This window comes from Pagrus pagrus, assembly GCF_965226575.1.
Source record: "Pagrus pagrus genome assembly, chromosome: 14".
Taxonomy (NCBI): Eukaryota; Metazoa; Chordata; class Actinopteri; order Spariformes; family Sparidae; genus Pagrus; species Pagrus pagrus.
This window is the reverse complement of record NC_140198.1, coordinates 1,924,391-1,944,789: the sequence shown is the minus strand read 5'-3', so window position 1 is coordinate 1,944,789 and position 20,399 is coordinate 1,924,391. Positions and strand designations below refer to the sequence as shown.

General features: G+C 41.6%; 2 protein-coding genes across 19 annotated transcripts in view; both read right to left on the bottom strand.

Moving 5' to 3' along the window:
- Window positions 1–20,399, bottom strand: part of nup98 (nucleoporin 98 and 96 precursor) — a 159,687-nt gene that overhangs the window by 30,522 nt on the left and 108,766 nt on the right. For 15 of the 18 annotated variants that reach the window (XR_014624113.1, XR_014624114.1, XR_014624115.1 and 12 more), the window contains exons 1-25: window positions 16,221–16,397; window positions 14,588–14,697; window positions 12,828–12,923; window positions 12,370–12,555; window positions 11,876–12,015; window positions 11,341–11,448; window positions 10,238–10,421; window positions 9,979–10,148; window positions 9,450–9,587; window positions 8,909–9,041; window positions 8,666–8,758; window positions 7,721–7,864; window positions 7,087–7,220; window positions 6,696–6,883; window positions 6,274–6,390; window positions 5,247–5,433; window positions 4,815–4,914; window positions 4,537–4,650; window positions 4,197–4,335; window positions 3,870–4,047; window positions 3,491–3,649; window positions 1,632–1,871; window positions 1,404–1,536; window positions 472–716; window positions 143–327 (exon numbers count right to left, since the gene is read on the bottom strand). Coding sequence is in view for 4 of the 18 variants with exons in the window: in XM_084373859.1 (XP_084229985.1) it covers window positions 143–327; window positions 472–716; window positions 1,404–1,536; window positions 1,632–1,871; window positions 3,491–3,649; window positions 3,870–4,047; window positions 4,197–4,335; window positions 4,537–4,650; window positions 4,815–4,914; window positions 5,247–5,433; window positions 6,274–6,390; window positions 6,696–6,883; window positions 7,087–7,220; window positions 7,721–7,864; window positions 8,666–8,758; window positions 8,909–9,041; window positions 9,450–9,587; window positions 9,979–10,148; window positions 10,238–10,421; window positions 11,341–11,448; window positions 11,876–12,015; window positions 12,370–12,555; window positions 12,828–12,923; window positions 14,588–14,666 (3,590 nt within the window). In the remaining 14 variants the exon portion in view is untranslated. Of the gene's footprint in view, window positions 1–142; window positions 328–471; window positions 717–1,403; window positions 1,537–1,631; window positions 1,872–3,490; window positions 3,650–3,869; window positions 4,048–4,196; window positions 4,336–4,536; window positions 4,651–4,814; window positions 4,915–5,246; window positions 5,434–6,273; window positions 6,391–6,695; window positions 6,884–7,086; window positions 7,221–7,720; window positions 7,865–8,665; window positions 8,759–8,908; window positions 9,042–9,449; window positions 9,588–9,978; window positions 10,149–10,237; window positions 10,422–11,340; window positions 11,449–11,875; window positions 12,016–12,369; window positions 12,556–12,827; window positions 12,924–14,587; window positions 14,698–16,220; window positions 16,398–20,399 lie in introns of those variants that run through there. The other 3 variants (XM_084373861.1, XM_084373860.1, XM_084373862.1) reach the window with 3 other exon arrangements.
- On the bottom strand, window positions 18,988–19,923 carry LOC311269009 (odorant receptor 131-2-like; the record flags this gene model as incomplete). Its single annotated transcript, XM_084372991.1, has 1 exon — window positions 18,988–19,923. The coding sequence occupies one exon, from the start codon at window positions 19,921–19,923 to the stop codon at window positions 18,988–18,990; it is 936 nt and encodes a 311-aa protein (XP_084229117.1).

The window sequence follows — 20,399 nt, the reverse complement described above, 5'->3', positions numbered from 1 at the left end:
CAGCCCGTTTCATTTACTGCGATTTATGTATTTTTTTTGTCTTTACAGAACTTTTTCATGCTTCATATCTACACATCAGGTGCTCAGAAGAATTGTTGTATTCTGTTTTTTTTTTTTTTAAAAGGCCAGGTCAGTGTCTTACGGTTTGCTCCTGGCAGGTTTTGGTGGGAAGCTGAAGTCAGTTTTGGCCAGCAGCTCTTGGTGCTCGAGCTGTTTGCCCAGCGGCGAGCTCAGCCGCTGGCCACAGTGTGCCAGCGTCCAGCCGGGACCCCAGCCGACCCGAAAGGAACGACCCACAAACAGTCCGGCGTCCATCAACAAACTCCCCTACACAACAACAACACCACCACCACAACATGAATTATTCTCGTTTTCTTTGTCATTTTGTTTCATGTTTCAGGTCAGAGTAAACTGCCCAGAGAAACATCCGAGGCCCACTCAGACATCAGACAGATATGAATCAGTACCAACCTTCCCCTGAGTCACCGACTCTTTGAAGGGGACGGGGCCGCCCAGCCGCCGGACGCCAACTGTCCTGATTGAAGGCTCTGGAGCTCGAGGGGGCAGCACGAAGGACGATGGGCCCGGTCCAGCCCAGTGTAACTGCCGAGGGGGTTCGACAGCTGCTGGAGACCCGCGAGACGGAGGTGGGCGGGGAGAATCTGACAGCTGAGAAAGGAGGCCGGAGGTAAAACGAGCCTGGAGGAGACCTCCCACTTAGAGAGAGAGAGAGAGAGAGAGAGAGAGAGAGAGAGAGAGAGAGAGAGATTTGTCTTGTGAGTATTCTCCTTTCTGTCATGTTTTTCTAAAATAATATAACATGTTAATAATGTTTGCTTGATAAGAAGTTTTTCTTTATGTTCAAGACAAAAACGTGCTCATCCTGATTATTTTTCATGTCGTTTAACTTTGCTGAATAAAATAAATATCTGTGCAGTGGTTGTTGTCTAATAAAAGGAAATGTTGGTCATGTTTTCATGAATTCATTCTCATCTGCACAAACACAACAAATTCAAGGACTGATTTATAGCCAAATCTTTTAGTCAGCAACATTTCTGATCATTGATTATTTTAGTTGACAAGAATTTTTGATTGTTGGTTGGAAAACTGTTCATGTTAGTGTTTTAACCACAACAGTGGCAGGTCGGGATAACACTGTGAGGAAATGTTCTCACCAGTTAAGAAACTTACAACACTGCCGGACATTTAACAGGATGACCACTGTATCATCTGTAGAGCACTTTATTCATTTACGTAACGGGATGATTCTGGGTGGGGACAGTGGCCTTATTACCACCAATTTCCCCTCAACTACCTCAAAACAGAGTTTGAGACTCGGTGAAAGAAAATGAAGGGTTTCCAATGAAAAACAGAGGAAGATGAGGGAGATTTGTGTTTTCTACCGGACGGTCGGCTCTGGGTTCCTGGCAGGATGATGCGGGGAGACGAGACGTCAGGGGCGACCTTCATTGCTCCATGATCCTGAAACATCTCGCTCTCCTCCTCATTCTCCGCAAACAAAGAGGCCTTCATGATCTGCCGACAAAAAGAGAAGATTTGATGGTTTAATTCTGACGGCAGTGTGATGACGTGATGCGCTTCCTGTCTGTGGACGAGGACTGCGGCTCTACCTGGAGGGTGTGCGGGTTGATCCCCAGAGAGGATGCGATGTGGCTGGAGGCAGAGATGCCGTCGTGCTCTGCAGAGATCAAACCTCCGAGCTTCCCGCCTGATGTGTCCATCTCCCCCGCCGGCAGCTCGCCGTCCTCCTCTCCTCCCAACATGCTCTCTGTCGGGAAGCTCTGGGTAATGTCGGCCATGTCGCTGTCCAGCTCCGCCATGCCACCCGGAAGATCCACGACAATGGTGGACTGAACACACACACACACAATCAGAGTGAGTGACGAAAAATCGGCTTCATTATGAGTAATTTCAGTCTGTTATTAAATTAAACCCAACAGTTTATCAACGATCATCAAAGACTCATCATTCCTTTCATTATTAACTCTTGCTGGCTTGTTCTTTGCAATAGAACAACTTTATTTAACATGTAACACACATTACATTAATTTCTGCTTGACCTGCATCAACTCACAGATCCTTTGACTGTGTTTAGAGTCTTATTAGTTGTAATGTTTGCTGATTGTTGATGGAGGTCAGAGTATAAACCCTCCTACATGTCCTGATCCAGATTAAAAACTCACATTTTAAACTTTAAAAAACTAAAAATCTCAAAGTTTAGCAAAAACCTGTTTATGCTGAAAGTTGAACTCCCACCAGCTCAGATTTCTGGCTGTTTACGACCACCAAGAGAAGCTGCTCTTCACAGAAACTTAACAGACCAAAGATTAAATTATCATCTTCATTAACTTTATTAGTTTTTCTTGAAAAATGAAAATAAGTACAGTTTATGTCACACATCTTGAAGCATGTTGGAGTCTAATATTATCCACCAACTTTGAACAGGATATAAACTCACTATAATGTACTAATAAAATAACACGTTTTTACTTTCATTACATTTGACTCAAAGTAACGCAAAATAATAATAACGATTATATCATCATATTCTGATTATATCGAACGATATTGTGATAAATCACAATTTTAGCAGGAAAGGTAACTTATGCAGCATCATTTCCACTGTAAAAAATATAAAAATGTTTTTTTTACTGCGGTCTGTAACAAACCAGAATGCTCCCTTCTGTCTGGACTAAGAACTTTAATATGTTGTGACACATTTTTCCTTTATAAAAACATGTAGCTCTGCTGATTTGTATATTGCACAATTCCAATTGATTGTTCAGCCCTAGCTTAAAGACGTCAGAACTACAAGACAGACTCCTGTAAACCTGCTGGAAACAGAACAACACCTTTGCTGAAGTGAATCTGTAAAATCCTGTCCGACAGTCTGACCTCAGCTCATTTACAGCTCTCACTCTGTTCACTGTTCTGTTTGCTGACGACACTCTGACACCTATTAAACTTTCAAAAAGTCTCAAACTGAACTGCATCAGAAAAAACCTCCACCTTTGGAAACCCCAGTTCTCTTAAATATCTCGTCTTTTCAAGCTGGTTGACTAATCGATACAAAACTGATCATTATTGGGTTGATGACCGAAAAAAAAGCTCCTAATCACAAAAACCACAGTGTTATAAACACTTCAGAAGATTTCACGTTCTGAAAAGTCTCAAGCTTTTGTGGGAAAACTCAAAACACTTGCCTTTGGATTAGCATTGTTCATGAAAATGATATAACTAGGAAGATAAGTAAAGGATAGAAAGTGCCGTCACTGGAGAGGAAACAGATCAATCCTTTTTATGTTTTTGCAGCTGAGGGTGAATCAATGACTAAGGGTCCGCCACTACGACCAAACAGCTGAATATAAGCAGCACAAGTTTGAATGAAACGCTCCTTTAATCATCAGATGTGTCAGTGAGGATGATGATGATGATGATGATGAGTGTTGATGGTGGCAGGCTGCTCTACCTGAGCCTGTGGCGCCACCTGCTGCTGGGTGGTCGGCAGTTGCTGCTGCAGCCTGGAGGGAGGAAGTGTCATCGTCTTCAGCTTCTTGGGGTCGGTTTTTGGTGGGACGTCCTCCTCCTCGTCAGAGTCCTGGAGGCCATATTTGGAGAAGTGGGCCACCTGAGAGAGAGGGAGGAGTCGGTTACACCTGAGCACCAGTAGAACTGATTGATCCGACTGATCTTAATTTAAATAACATCCATATCGGGGGTTAGGGTTCTCAGTTTCTTCTGTCATCTCAGTCACAGTAAAAATACAACTTTGGGTGACAACGTTATCACTGGATGTAAATAAGCTGAGGTTTTATTTCCTGAAAGGTGTGTGAGTAGCAGTAACTGACCTCAAACACCCAGGATCCGGTCTCAGGTCTGTACTCCAGGAAGCGAGCTCCCTGTTTGCGCGAGGCTTTCTCCAGCCGACCCTCGTAGTTCATCTCAGTCAGACGCTCGGGGCTCCTGATCTGAGTGCAGGTCGTCTTGTCGTTTGGCCAAACGCCGTCCAGAGTCACCTCAGCCCGCCTACGATAGGATCAGGAACTAGATTAGCAACATGTAACTGGCCAGCATGAGGCAAATTCTTTTATCCTACAGACGACCCGTCAACGAGTCAACCATCACAAACATGTCGCGTTACAGCCGCTGGCTTCACCTGCTCTCCTGTTGCTCACCTATTAAGCCCCTCCCCCTCCACCGGCTTGTTCTTGTCGTCTGGGTACACGATGACCTCCTTGCGTCTGAAGTGAACAATTTCATCGAGGTTCAGTCCTGTCACGTTCACCTCGCCGGGGAAAAAGATGGAGCCGTAGCCTGTTAGGACCAATCAGAACACGTCTGTCCAATTAAGAGTTGCATGACAACAAGCGGCTCAGTTTAACTGAGGCCCAGCAGGTGAACTGGAGTTAACCTTATCTGCGTTTCTTATAACATTATGAGCTGTTCTGTTTGGATTGAACTTTGAGTTTAGAGCAGAAATATCTTTAAAGTTGGAGGTCGGGTGGAAGACGTTACCTTTCCTGCCAACAGAGAAGTTTTCCACCACACAGTCTCCGTTTTCATCCACCATGTCAGCCAGATCCTCCATGGAGGGGATGGTGTAATAACCAACACGGTTCAGAACGATGCCTGAAAAAACAGAAAAAGAAAACCTAATTAATTCTGCAACCACTTGAAGAAGATCAAGGTCTTTTAAAAGATAAATACTTCGCCCCCTCATTGTTATTTTTCGGGTAAAGGTAGCTTTAATTTTTTTTTTTACAGTTTAACAGGAGTGTCAAAGTGTTTCTGACCTGCTGGGTGAGGAGCCTGTTGGGACTCCTGCTGCTCCTCCTCTCTGTCCTCCTGCAGGGACTCCTCCCCCAGGGACGCAGACACGTCCTCACTGCTCAGCTATGGAAAAAATCATAACTACAGTAAAAATCAGCACACTGACCCAACGCATGATTTAAACCTACAATCTCTGAGATCTGAGAGTGAGACTGAAGTTTCAGAACAGTCGAAACTTCTGGACTTCTAATGTTTCCGACTCGATACAGATCCGTCATATTTGAAAACTTGATCTGTAGGTTTTCTATGATGATGATATAAATTTGTCTGTTTGTATCAGGAGAATATTCAAATATCTTGAATGAGAACAGAATAAAAAGAAGGATGTCAACTGTTGTCACAGGCAATGTGCTTTTTGAACCGACATATGAACATTAGAAACTCTGGCTGCTGACCTCGAGTCCGTTCCTGGCCGGTTTGTGCATGTTGAGGTCACTGATGGTGTCCTGCAGGCTGGTCTGGACACGGCCCTGCGGGATGGGCTTAGCGATGGGGTTGACGTAGAACTGGGTGACCTCCGGGTCGTCGTCTGCCCGGCTGGGGCCCGGCTCCTCCCTCAGCTCCTCCTCCTCCTCCATATGACTGCAGAATAAAAAGGCTGTTTGAATCATCCTGCATATTCTACAGTGTGTTTGTAGTCAGTCTGTTTAGAAAGTCAAGGCTCGTTTCTCTCCTGTGAAGTCACTGTCTTAGATAATCGGATTGAAGAAAACCAAGTGAGAACATTTCCACCCAAGGCTAATTTATAGGCAAAAAGTCTACACCAATAAGGTACATTATTATTTAATGTCAGTACAAAAATACTATATATACTTGACCAGGTCTACTCAACTACTTGAATAGTACAGCACCAAAGGGCCGGACTTTTACATTCTCAGTGTCTTCAGTTTGATTGGCATAAATTCCCTCAACTTAAACAGCGCCGTTTAAAACTTTTTAATGGGAATTTTTGTAATTAGCAGCAGACATAAACTGATGAATGGGCTTATAAACTAGTAAATACTAGTAAAATGATCACAGGACTGGGACAAGGCTGTTAAAGGGCTGCATACAGTCCAAAGGCTGCCAGTTGTTTAGGTCTGACCTAGACCCTTGGACAAGAAATATATTATTTTATTATAAAATGCTGAATGATAGCATCTACATTTACTGCAGCACTTTAAAACAAATATATTACAGATTTATTAATAACACGCAGACTAACCCTATTGCTCACATTTAAGATTAAAACTATTAAAATCAGAGGTCTTGTTAAGCTGCAGCTTCAATCTTCAAGCGCTGCAATACCTCTTACAAACCAGCAGATGTCACTGTGCTGCTGAGCTCGAAGCCCCAAAGCATCAATCAAAAGAGCAGAGACCTGTGTGTGTGTGTGTGTGTGTGTGTGTGTGTGTGTGTGTGTGTGTGCGCGCGCGCTCAGACCTGTGTCCGTTCTGTGGATACTCTGACGGTGAGGCAAGGTCGTCTGTCTCTTTGTTGATTGGACTGCTGTACTGACTGCTGTTCAGGTTCTTCAGCACCAGTTTCTTGATGCTCTTCCTGTAAACAAAACACAAACTCGGTCAGCACAACATTCTGGCTGGTTTGGTGTATCATACACTAGTTGTGTAGGATTTCTGTAAGTTTAACATTATGAAAATAATGAAAATATGATATTGATGCAAGTGCACCCCGTCAACCAGCATTAAACTTTCAATTGTTTAAATTCAGACATTAAAAACATTGAAATACCCCAAATAAAATTAAATATAAATAAATAAAACCACACAACCAAAACAATAACTAAAATGTGAAAGTGTTATAATGGTGGGAAAACCCTGTCACCATGGTGATCAGATGGTTACCTGGGTACGAAGGCTCCGTTTGTCAGAGACGGCTCGTCATCATCGAGGCCGTCGAACAGCTGCGACTTGGAGGCGCCTGACGATGACAAGGCTTTGGGCCGGACTCTGGTCGCAGGTCGGGGGGTCAACTTGTAGTGAGTGGGCGTGGTCAGGGCCTTCTGGGCCGTGGGATTTGTTGGTTTCAAACGCTGTCAGAGCACAGAAGTTGTAATTGAATACTGAATCAGCAGAAATGGATTTTTAAATTTTTGTTTGTTTTAAGAGTGATGAACTACATTACGTTAACATTTCATCAGAGAAGAAAGTACAAACAAGAGCAGCTGCTTCAGTTACTGAAGACAAACTACAACAACAACTTGGTGAATAAACCAGCAGACTGCAGTTGTCTCACCTCCTCTTTCTTCTTGGGGTCTGACAGCTGGTTTCTGAACAGTGGTGAGTCTCCATACGGCGAGTACGCCAGAATACTGAGCTGCTGCTGAAGCACGGCCTGTTGGGCAGCAGCTGCACTCGGATCTGTGAGAGCTGCAGAAGGAAAATGGAAAAACAGATCAACGCTGCTTCACCTGTCCTGGGAGAGGTCAACTGTAGCATAAACACTGATGGTTTCAGTCAATCAAGGAGATGTTGTTTGACGGGAGAACAAGGGCGATTTTAAATTTTGGCTGGTTTTATTGGTTGGCGTTTTAATTCCCAGCAGCTGGTTCAGCAGGAAGGAGAAGGAATAGTTCTCACATAAAAACTTGAGCTCAAACAGTCACACAGGTGAAAGGTGTGATAGTTGGGAGGAGCTAAAGAAGGTCAAAAGACCTGTGACATGAAGTTGAAGTTTGTTCATGATGTTTAGAAGCACAAAGCTAAAGACGCTTCGAAGAAAGTCTTCCTCAGTGCTCGGAGTGTTGATAAACATGGAAACAACGAACAGGATGCATCCTAAACTCCCACAACGAATTTCATGCGACTGTAGCTATGGAAGCCTTTCAGCTTTTCTGATTGGATCAGACAGTCAGTTTTCAGCTGCTCACCAACGGGTTGCTGTGGAGCTCCAAAGCCCAGCGTGCTGGCTCCGCTGTTGAATCCGGTCGCTCCAAACGTTCCAATCGCTCCCAGTGTGGAGCCCAGTTTGTTCTGGTTGTTCCCAAACAGAGTCGTCTGTCCTGTGCCCACTGCTGATCACACAAAAGATCGACATTTTTGCGAGGACTCTCTCAGTGTGTTACCACAGTCTCTCCTCATTTGTGACCTGCACCTGCCTGACTGACAGGTCTGCTGCACATTGTAACTAGTTAAAGGAGATTTATCTGGGAAAAATAAGAATAACCAGAGCGAGGCAAACAAACAAAACAAACTAGAATTACCGCCTGGTGGTTATATGCCTCCGCTCTAAAGAAGGTAAAGCTCCTAAGAAGCTACAATATGGTACAAGATCACTGCGAACTCACAATATGTAAGGTTGCAGTGCACTTTGACCTCCAAAATGTAATCAATTCACCCTCGAGTCCAAGTGGAGGTTTGTGCTAAATTTGACAAAAAATCCCCCAATGCATTCTTGAAATATTGTCTTCACAAGATTTGAGGTCACAGTGACCTTTGACCTCCGTATGTATCAGTTCACCCTCGAGTCGAAGTCAACATTTGTGCCAAATTTGAAGAAACTCCCTCAAAGCGTTCTTGAGATTCTGCTTTCATAATATGCAACGTTACAGTGAGCTTGACCTTTGACCTCCAAAATTTAATCAGTTCATCGTTGAGCCCGAGTGTGGGTTTGTGCCAAATTTGATTTTCAACATACTTATGGATAATCCGTAGACATAATGCCTCCGGCCTGGCTATCGCAGACCGATCACCACTGTTTCTAATCATCCTCTAGATGTGAAAGCAGTCATGCAGTACCAGAGAGAAGTCCTAAGTACATTTTTTTTTTCATACATAGGATTTAACCCTTCCCGATTTTACGGAGGCTCCAGTACCTGTTCCAAAGCTGGTTCCCAGTCCGGTCCCGAGTCCTCCAGCGGCCGGCTTGTTCCCAAACAGACTCCCTGCAGCAGGGTTTGCACCAAAACCTGCAAAACACAAAAATACTCAATTATCAAAATAAATCAACTTTAATACTGAAGTAGCCTGAAGCATCTGTACAGTTTGCCATCAGGTGTTTTAGGTGTTTCACTTTGCTGGTTTACACCCATCTCCTCTCAGAACACCAGCAAACTCACCAAAGGTGGAGGTGTTGGTTCCAGTCCCAAGAGTGAGGGTGGGCTTGTTGCCGAACAGCCCGGTGCCGGTGCCAAAGGACGGAGCGCTGGTGGTGGTGGTGCCGAACCCAGCTGTCTTATTAAATAAACTCTGCTGTAATAGACAACAAACACACAGAGTAACATTACAATGATGTTCACACACGGTGAGTGTTTTGCGGCAGTTATGTTTTCTAACATCAATAAGTGTTAATATCAATAACACAGAACTACAGGGTCTCGCTATTTGTTCCCCTCTGTGTGAAAATTGCATTCCAAATGTTGTTGTTGTTGACGTTTCAGTTTATAGTTTAGTTCCCTGCTTCCAGAGATCCAAGAACATCTTTATGAGTTTATCTACTCCATTTTATGAAGCTGTGTTTTTCCATGAGAAAACACCCACAGTAAACCTGACCGTCTGGGTCAGGTGACGTCATTACAGGCTATAAAATGCCTTGTTCTGTTTGGGTATGTGCTGGGTTATTTATTTCTTATTTGATTGCAACAGCATTGTGTTTCATACTTGAGTGCCGACGTTTCCAAATCCAGCGTTGGTTTGCCCGAACAGCCCGGTGCCCGTCCCAAAGCCGGTGGCGGTGCTCGTCTGAGCGGCGCCAAACAACCCACTCGACTGAGGTGCTGCTGTGTTCCCAAAGAGACCCTGAATCACAGGAGAGGATGGGTGAGATATAAAACATCCTCAAAACTCATAATGAGGAGTAAGTGCTTTTTGACTCACACTGCATTAAAACTGCAGATTTAGACAGTTTCATCTTTTTTCTTCCACTTTTTTCTTCCACTGCAGAATCAAATTCATGAATGCATTCACTTTTCTACATGCAGGCTTGAAAAGGTGCTTAGTTGTAAAATTGGGAGTCAGAGTTCATTAATGGATATCTATGGGACAGATCCAGTGTTGACGTTAAAAATATGTTGTCCTCGGAAATTTAGGATACACATTTAAAAAATATATATTTTCCAAGGACTTGTAGACAGTTAAACCCTTGAAGTGTTTATGAGCGAAGCTGTGTAGAGAAAACAAAACAACTCACCATGCTGCTAGTGTTGGCCTGTCCCATCGTATTGGTGTTGCCAAAGGAGAAGCCGGTGCTCTGTGTAGTGGTGGCCTGACCGAAGGGCTTGAAGAGGCTGGCGGCTTGTGGCTGCGCAGTCTGTCCAAACAGACCACCTGTGGCTGCACCAAACCCGGCGGTGGCTGCAGCTAGAGAGACAACAAACACACAGCATGTTGCTTCACTCACTCCAGTTAGCACTTATTGTTGTTGTTTTTTTATTCTCATCACCACGTACGTGCTGCTCCAAAGGTGCTCTTGTTCTGTCCAAAGGAGAAGCTGGTGTTGGGGGCAGCGGAGCCGAACAGGCCAGTAGCGGTGCTGGATGTGGCCGGGGCTGATCCAAACAAACTGCCCGTTCCTGCAGCCATCGGGTTGGTCGGACCTTTCCTGCCCGCCTGGTAGTCCTCAAGCCTCAACTCCTGCAGACAGACACAAAGAGAAATGCAACAATTGAGAGAATGCAACCAGAAAACAAGCCATAAACTAAAAACAAATAAGTTTTATTTTAACAAAATGAAATGTAGTCCAGATCAACAGATGGGTAGATGTCTTTCACCTGCAAATCACCAAAACTGATCTGTTCTCAGCTGCTCCAACAAAAAATCTCTGGCAAAACCTTTTCCACATGTCTCCACTCTATGACATCAATTTCCCTTCGACTCATCTCTACATCTTCGCGTTAACTTAATGAGCAGCATGCCGACAACCAGTCGACCAGGGACCGAAACGTCTGCCTGCTCCTCTCCTCCTAGCTGGGAGCTCTGCAGGTTTCTTAGCTGAAATTCCACTTTCATAATTTCATGCATTTCAAATTTTTTAATTAAAAAATTAGAAACTGAGGCAAAACAAGACTGAACGGACGGTCATTCACTGGATGGAGCGCGCTCCGGTGTTGTGTCAATGTCTGTTCCCCCGTTGATATGCATTTGCTCTTACCACTGGGACTCACCTGACTACTATCAATACAACCGACTGTTTTTCTCTGCCTTTTCATAGACCTGAGATCAGAGCGTCAAGGTCAAACTGATTCTTATGGGTGTCTTTTTGCTTTGGACAGTAGCTGGGCGGCTAGCAGTAGCCATGTTGTTGACGCTGTCTTTGCGACACGGGGAAACACTTCCGACAGTTAAAAATGTTGTTGGCCGTTTCTGCTTCAACTCTGAGGAAAAAGTCGTTTGTTATATCTTATGTAGAGTATTAAGCATATCTGGATGTAAATAGAGTCTCATTCTTCCAATAAAAAAAAGGAACAATGCAAAAACTGCAGCACTATTTAAAAACAAACAGCAGTTTGCAAAGCTCAGAACAGGGTTTGGTCAGGTGCGGCGCCAAACTCACCTCCAGAGATTTATTCTCATACTCCTTCATGGCTGTGATGCACTGGTGCTTGGTGTTGATGCTTGTGGTCACGCCTGCTTTCACCATTGTGTCACTTCCTGTTGGAGGCTGAAGGGGAGAAAAGGAAAAAGTTTAAAATGTATAAACACACTTGAGTGTTTGTGTCCATTTTAAATACATTTTTTTTTAAAAACCTACATACCAATCAACATACTTATGATTTGTTACTGACAGGAAGTCATAAAAATACAAATACTGTCAGAAGTCAAACTGCAACTTCAGATCGCAGCTGCCAGTTAGTCTTTAAAAAGAGACGGCAAAATGTTTTCACAAAACTTTCAGTTCAGCCATAATGCTGTCCAGCTATGAGCAGCACCTCCACTTCCTCTGAGAACCGACTTGTGAGCAAAATAATGTCCAATAAAAACAAGGTAAATTTTTGTTTGGAGTTTGAACTGGGTCACGGCTACAGACAATACGACACTTTTCAGCAGGAAGGAAGCGTGCTTCTGCATCCTTTCCACAAAGTACTCACGTTGAATTTTACGGTCGTTCCTGGCTGCTGTGCGGCGGAGAACCCAGAGCCTCCGAACAGGGAGGTTGCTCCACCAAAAGGGTTGGAGGTGGTGTTGGTCGACCCAAACAGCCCGCCGCTGCTGGTGCTTGTCCCAAAGCCTTAAGGACACAAAGTGAAACAGACTTTCATTAGATAAAAAAATCAGAGTGACAACTCAACTGAGCAGTTTGGAAACAAATCTGTAGTTGTGCAACATTGTTTTTCTAAACAGACATATTTCAAGCATAAACACGTTGCTTTTTGTGGTGTTATTTCATACTTATAAAACTACTTATGCCATTACATACTTTCACATTTGCTTAATTTCCCTGGTGCTTTTATCTTTTAGGTTTCTGATATTCACCTCTGTTCATGGATATTTGATGAACCCAACAGAGTTCATACATTTTTCTCTTGATACTTCTAAAGGTGCAATCTGTACAGAAAAACAGTGACATAAAAAGGGTTCTCACTTCCGAAAGAGGTGGGTTTGTTGGCTCCAAAAGCATTGTTCTGTTGGGAAAAGAGTCCCCCAGTGGTGCCTGTTGCGCTGCTGCCAAACAGGCTTGTTGAAGTGCCGCTCGCTGCACCAAAACCAAAACCGGTGCTGGTGGAGGAAGTCGCTGGTTGACTGAATGTACTGGATCCAAACAGACCGCCTGCAGGAAAGAAAACAGTGACAGATTAGAGCAAAACATTTATTTATAAATCTTGATTTTCTATATTAAAATACATTTTTCTGCACGATATAACTGAACTGTCTTTTAAATAACTACTCAACGCTTGAATATAGAACAGAAGGTTTGACAAATCTAATCCTCACTGCAGGACTGGATTCAGAAAAGTTGCAGGCTGATGTCATTTCAGCAGATGAAACTTTACCCAGACATTGAAATACAGACATTGGATTGGTTTATTAGCAAAACGTAACCAGGCTTATTCTGTGTGGTGCCAAACAGTCCTCCAGCGTTGGTGGTGGCCCCGAACGCAGACGTCCCAAAGCCTCCTGCCGTCCCAAAACCTGCATCTGTAGTTACAGAGTTCACGTGAGGAGAGGCGACATGACAGACTGACTCACTGTTGCAACTTCATTCACCAGGAATAAAACCTAGAATACTGAAACCTTAAATCTACATCACAGAAAAATGTAAAATTCTCATCAGTAGAAAAAAAATTAGAAGAAGAAAAGGAAGAAGTGGTAGTACGTTATTGCTTTTCTCATTCTGGTTTAGGGCCGGCTGATATGGCAAAAAAATCTAAATCCCCCTCATATTGATCGATATGTTATTTATCACAATATACTATTTGATCGTGCTTCCAGTTGGAAGACTATAATGACTGAAGTCTGAAGAAAGCAGGAGGTTTTTTATTTGAACTTTAGAACAGTTTAGAAAACAATAGACGTTAGCTTGCCTTGTAACTTTACAAACTTAAAAGAACTAAAACCTTTGACTGCCATAACCAGTACTTTTGGCAGGGCAGCAAACATCGCACATGTTTATACAACCTAGACAAAAAAAGTGGATCACGAAAGTCCTGGCATATTTAAGTACAACTGTAAAATAAAATAAAGATATTTGTGGCGGTCTGCCACAATATCTACATTGGCCACCCCTTATTGATTTTCTGTTTTTCGAGCCGTGCATCATGTTCTCATTCACTCAAGACAGCGCACCAGTCAGTGAATAGCATGATGTTAGTTTTTGTAAAGTTTATGCAGTTTTTGGCTCCACTGCAAGCATGAATTAATAAAATCAATCAATCAATTATATAATCCTATACAGTGGATGGCCGTGTGGTTTTTAGTTCTCCGGTAAAACCAATGAAGAAGAAGAGGAGTAGCATTAAACGCTATTGGCTTGACCAGAACTTCCTCTGCAAAGACGTGATTGGCCTCATCGTCGAGATCAAGCCCCAAGGAAGAGCGCCAGGCATTGAAGCTAGTTTTCTTAGTGGCCAAACCGTGTAATTACATTGTGTGTGATGCACTCGGGCCCATAAGCTAACATTGTGAAAGACTGTCTGTAGAACAGTCAGTATTGTTTTTGAGCCTCACAATCCTGTGAAATGACTTGTTTTATTAGCAGAATTTGAGCCATTTGGTCCAATAAAATTTGGAAAGTCTAGAAAAGCAGCCAGATTAAATTAATTTACCCCCATTCAAGATAGCCCGGCACTAAACCGGAAGTTAGCCCGCTTGGTCACTGGCTGCAGTCGTGTTTATTTTTGTCAAGTGACAGGCTCTTAGATCTATCCACAGAGTAAAAATAAACGAGGCTTATCACTGAAATTTACATAAATTTGATCGCGATCAGGTGCGAGATTAATTAATCGCCCTGCCCTATTCTGGCTCATTTTTTCAAAATGTTTGTACTGGTTAATGACAGCACGAGCAGTTAAAGTCTCTGGACATCTGTCATTCCTCTGGCCAGATATCAATACTTGTTGTGATGTTGTGTTAAATTCAGTTTTGGCTGTATGACATAAAATATCAACTTCAATCTAAGTAATATGTGCCATTTCACACAGAAAATGGCATGTTATGTTCAATTGGTATGGCTACCGTTTGGACCATCATCTGATGATGATGAGTGAAAGATACAAATTTAGTATATTTAGGTCCACATGAACATTATTTGGTTAGTAATTCCCAAAATTTTAACGCTTAAACAAATAAATGAAATGACTTACTTTGTGCTCCAAAGGTCGATGAGGTGCCAAACCCCCCTGTTCCTCCACCGAAGGGAGTACCAAATGACTTGTTGAACATCTTGCCCTGCTAGCAGGACCGCATATGTCTTCTGTATGAAGACAAACAATATAAATAGCAAGTTAAACAGCTGCATTTTTCTATAGCAACGTCTGCTCTGTTGAGATTTGGCAGTCCAAAACTGTAAGACAATAAAATCAACAGTCAAAAGTGGACAGTAGAACAGTTTACATTTTGCCAAACTGACAATTATAGTACATGATTATACATAATTTTAGATTATAAACACTGTAAGACTTTTTTCTTATACAGCTCAGAATGGAAGACAGAATCCCCAAGAAGATTAAATCCTAAATCAAAATAATCGTTTCACATTCTTAACCACAAACTGAATTCAAATCAAAACACTTCTTTGGTAAGAAATGAATCTCAGTCAATTTACAGTTTCTTCTTTAATGCAATAAATGATGTGTTAGGAAAAGGCCAAGAATGATTACAGCTAGAGGATTACATCAAGTTTTGGGCAACACAATCGCAATAATTCTAGTGCATGGGATCTTGTCTTGTAGATGTAGGGAAAGAGTAAACACTACCTGCATCTGTACCAAGCAGAAAATAGTTTAGATTTGTAGAATTAATCACTTTCTCTCTGCTGAAGTGGGATTTCTCAGTTGGACCACACATCTTAAGTGCGGCTGTGGGCTCAAAAACAAAACTTGAATTTGATATTTCATTAACTCTGGTTGGTATTTTGTAAATCTTTCTTTCACAACTGATGCTATGGCTGCTCCTCTTTCCACAGATACTATATACTGTATATATACTATACAGATACTACAGAACATCAAAACATAAAGTAAGGTTTTTAAGAACTGCTGGTTTTATTTCTTCACTGTCAGACACATCTGGCTGGATCTGCTTTTAAACCAACTTTGAACTGAGGTGTAGAAGGTGTGGCTGTATGATTGTGACTGGATGAGGTGAAAAAAATTAGCCCAACACTTCCAAAATGAAGGCAGGATGCCATGGCCTAAACTCTGGAAGCACAAAGCAAAGTTATCGCAGAAGACAACACCAGCCGACCCTGGCTCGGGGGTTACCTGACGCCCAGCTCCACGTGCAGCTAACCAGGCTGTGCCATTAGTCAGAGCCGTTAATCCAAAATATAACTAACGACAGGCCGTGGTAGATGGAAGAGTTTAATCTACATGGAAATCAAGCCCGTTCATTAGCAAGTCAAAGCCAGACAAAACCAGTTATGAACCGCAAATCAACACACGCAGAGACAGCTAACACCGACATGTCCGTAGTATAATGTCCGCGTCAGCTAACAACATGACAACGTTAGCGCTATGATTTCACCGCACAAAGAGGGCTATCGACGAGTCCACTCCTCCGTACTAATGGGAGGAATAAGCTTTTAAACCAATAAACAAACATCCTGCTATGGGACAGTTATTATTTAACTGACAGTTACTAGTTAGAAGTTACGTGTGTCAAGCTAATGTTAAGTTAGCAACTAGCTCTCCCGCTAACTACTTAGCGTTGCTACGTAAACGTTAGCAAAACAAAAAGCAAGACAGACAAAGAATACTTGTAATTACAAACATTTACCTTTAACTACGTTGCTACGGATGTTCGGTTTCTTTGTCGACCTTCCTCCTACAGTGTTAAATGTGAAGAGTCGGAAATGTTCAGCGATAAAAGTATCTTTAGCTAAACGTCGGCATAGCCGGATAGCTTTGTCAGCGAGGAGGGAAAACTGTCGACTAACGTCTCCGCCGTCACTACGCACTTTCAAACGTCACACGTCATGACGGCGATGTTCGAGTGCTGCATTTGAAAAGCAAAACCTTTATTTGTTGAATTCCTGCTGAATTTCTTTCAGTTTAATTAATATGTATTCAGTCATTTTGATCTTTATTATCATTGTAAAGAAGACCTTCATCTGTATTTCAAAGAATAGATAATTACCTCACGCACTATTTGTAATCGTTTACAATTTACAGCAACAGTTTAATTGTAGATGGACATTGTATGATGTTGGTCATAGCAGCATTTTATGTATAGTGTTGTATAAAGTACCCCAAATTCATACTTGAGTAATAGCAAAAATATAGTGTTAAAATATTACTTTGTTAAAAGTGAAATTCATCCATATGAATAGTAAAAAAAAGTATTTAAATATCTGATATTAAATGTGCTTAAGTATCAAAAGTTAATTATACATATATTTACACGTATGTAAATATTGTAGACTGTTGGTTGACCGATTATCGGCCTGGATCCGATATTTAGCATATTCAGTGGACATTGTGAAGGGCAGTGAAAAGGAATGAGTGAAGACAACATGTCAGACAAGACAAAGGTGCAGAGGTCAGCGTGCACCATCCTGACCGCCTCAAGGAAGAAGCTTTTCTGTGTCTCTCTGTGTTGGATGTGTCCTCTAAACATAGAAGCTGGACTATTTTCATCACCATAGTGGCTCTCTTTCTCCACCTTCTGGTGTATACGTGCAGAGTGTGGGTCAATAGTACCATCATGCACACTTAGTTTAGTTTAGTTCATTTTCCATCTTATAAAAACCCAGATACACTGGTAGATAGGCAATAATTAACTTAATGCTTTCTAGCTTCAGAAAACCAAGTCAAACAAACAAACAAACAAACAAAAACAAATAAACAAAACAGGACCAGAAAGGTGCAGGCTGAAGTTTTAGTTTATTAAACCTACCCTAACATTAATTATATGTTGTCAGCTGCCTTTAAATTATACAGAGCAATAAAAGAAAATAACAGCAACTAAGAATATACACATTTTTAAATACAAAAACCCCAAACTCATTTCATGTACACTCTGTTCATACTTCTGTTTTATATTTGTGAATCATCTTGTGTTTCGTTTATTTTTTTAATCTATTATGTGTATTACACTCTTTCATTTCCATTTCTAAATCATTCCACAAGTTTACTCCGTACTGAGACACATCTTTGTTTCACATTACATTACGTTCTGGTCTTTTTGTTTGTGAATGTGCAGTTCCCTCTCCCTCATGTTGTTGTATACTTTGTACATCAGTGATGCTTTTTTGAGATCAACAACTTCACTGAATTACACTTTTATCACTTATGTGTAAATTATGTTTAGTAGATGGTTCATTGGTGAGTAGCCACTGTGGACCAAACCTTTATACTACAACATACTTTCTTCTACAGTGTCAAAGAAAAAAGCAGTTTTTATGGAAGGGGAGGTCAGTGTCTTTTGGATGCAGCCAGTGTTGTTGAATATCGGTGGCCAGGGGACGCCTGTATAATCCTGACTCTCATCTCCTCCAGGCAGATGAGCAGTGAAGGAACAACTACTAAGATATTATAACTAGCGATACAAGAGTGTAGAAATACTCTGGTTCAAGTAAAAGCCATGAATTCAAAAGAAAGTTCTGTGCTTCCTTTGAAAGTAAAAAAGTATCCGCATTCTAAGAATTATAAGCTGGTGAAGGTGGAGCTGATTTTAATTTATGTTATATACTGCTGGGTAGTTCAATTACAATATTACATCATCATTTTTCTGATTAGATTTTGTACTATAATTGAAATCTGGAAAATATCTAGTTACTTAAATCATCAAATAATGTAGTGAGTACAACATCTCCCTCTGAAACATCATAGAAGAGAAGTATAAAGTTGCTAGTACTTAAAAATTTTAGTTTATGTTCCTAAAATCAAATCGTGTTTATTGTCACATACACAAATCTGAAAATCTTTCTCTGCTTTTAACCCATCCTAAGCAGAATTAACTTAGCATACATGTTTTTGATGGTTGCAGAGGAAGCATGCAAACGGCACACAGAAAAGCCCAGACCCAGGGAATCAAATCCAGAACCTTCTTGCTGTGAGGTGACAGTGCAAACAACATGTAATGCTATCTGTAAAGCAATGCTTTTGATATATATATATATATATATAAATTAAATCATTTTGTTATTTTATTGTTTTACCACTGTCTTTTATCAAAAAAGTAATGCATTTGCTCTATATGCCCTAATATTCCTTGAAATAGAGGAGTTGCAACTACACCACACAGGATAGGATATAATTCAATGTGAAATGAAAGCAAACTGAAAAATCCTTTTCAAATCAGTGTGATTATCAGCTTCTGCATGTTGTCAGAAGGATCATTTTGACAGGCTTCTATAAGTCGACTTAAATGAATACTGATAGAACTACAACGAACATCAAAAAGACAAATCTTTAGGCAAATGAGTTTCCATTTCTCTTCTGCTATATTAAGATTTTTGGATTAAGACCTGTCTGAGGACAGCACGAGTTGAACAAATATATAGACTTTTATTAATTCAATCCATGTATTTTAGGCCTCAGCCTTAAATGGGACGTGTCAGTCGACAGCATAAATAGTGCACAAGAACAGGTCTGATAGTCTGGTCTCTTAGTCCGTAGATGAGAGCACTCAGACATCTGGGGAAAAGGATGATACACACATAGAAAATATTCTGTATGCGTATAAGATCTATCCTCTTTACTACCTTTGAGATCGCTATGAGCATTGGGTTATGTATAGTTGAGGAGAGACTGAGGCCCAGCTGCACCAGATGCAGCAGCAGTGTGTTACGAGCCTTACGGGCCAAAGCTTTGTCAGTGGAAACTGACCTGGCTGCTACAATCACGCCAATATAGGAGGAAATCACTGCCACACCAGCTGATACAAAGAGAAAACAAGTGTAGGCTTTATCATAAAGATCAGACATTGTATCGAGAAACATGATAAGTGTACTACAAAATTGTTTCATCTGCATGCTCTCCAAGTTTTCAAATGGAAAATTTAACAGTAAGAGAACCCGAGTGAGGACATTTAGTGAACAAAAGGTCCAAACCACAACAATAGCCACCCCTGTGTTTCTGATGGTGATGATGGTAGCATGCCTCAGTGGGTAACACACAGCTACATATCTCTCCAGAGACATCACCACCAGCGTGAGAGGAGAGACTTCATTTGTGAGATTGGCGAGCATGACTAGAAGTCCACACACAGGATACGTCAGTCTTATTCTACAAGTAGACAGTATGTACAGTAACTGACTCAGTGCCACCTGTACAGTGTCTGCAAAAAGGAGGTTATACAGAAGAATGTAACGGGAGGTCTCACAAAACACAGATTTACTCCTCAAGGTGAATAACATGGTGCCATTAATGAAGAGGAATATACAGCAGGGTACTGTAGTCAGAGTGGAAAGCATCACCCTCTCCAGAAATCCCAGGCCAGCAGTGATATTGGTCTGAGATGGAGTTGCATAGGACATCTCAGAGAAGCATTTAAGACACAAGAAATATGAACCTGTTGATGTTATCGAAACCCAAAAGCCTAATAAATATCTTCCAGTTTGTATTCTGAGAACAGTGAAAAGAAAATGAAAAAGTCTTTAAAGCACAGATTCCTGTTGATTCCCGTCCACAACCCCAAATCATCCACAAACATTTTCCCTCATTGGCAGGTTAGAGCCTGTTATCAGTGTGATCACAGCAGATCTAACCTGCAATCACTTATAGTATATCAGCTTTGCCCTACAACAACACAACGCGTCACACCATCACGTCAGCAGGGCTATTGGTAATACATGACGTATTCTGTTGTCTATTTCCCCAGGCCCTGGTTGATGTGATCATGTATTTTAAGGTGTAAACTTAGTGAGCATATAAGCAAGTAAACTTTATTTGTATGAAGTGTGGCCTATGGCAAAGAGGCCATTAAACAATAAAAATACTTAACATTTCTAAT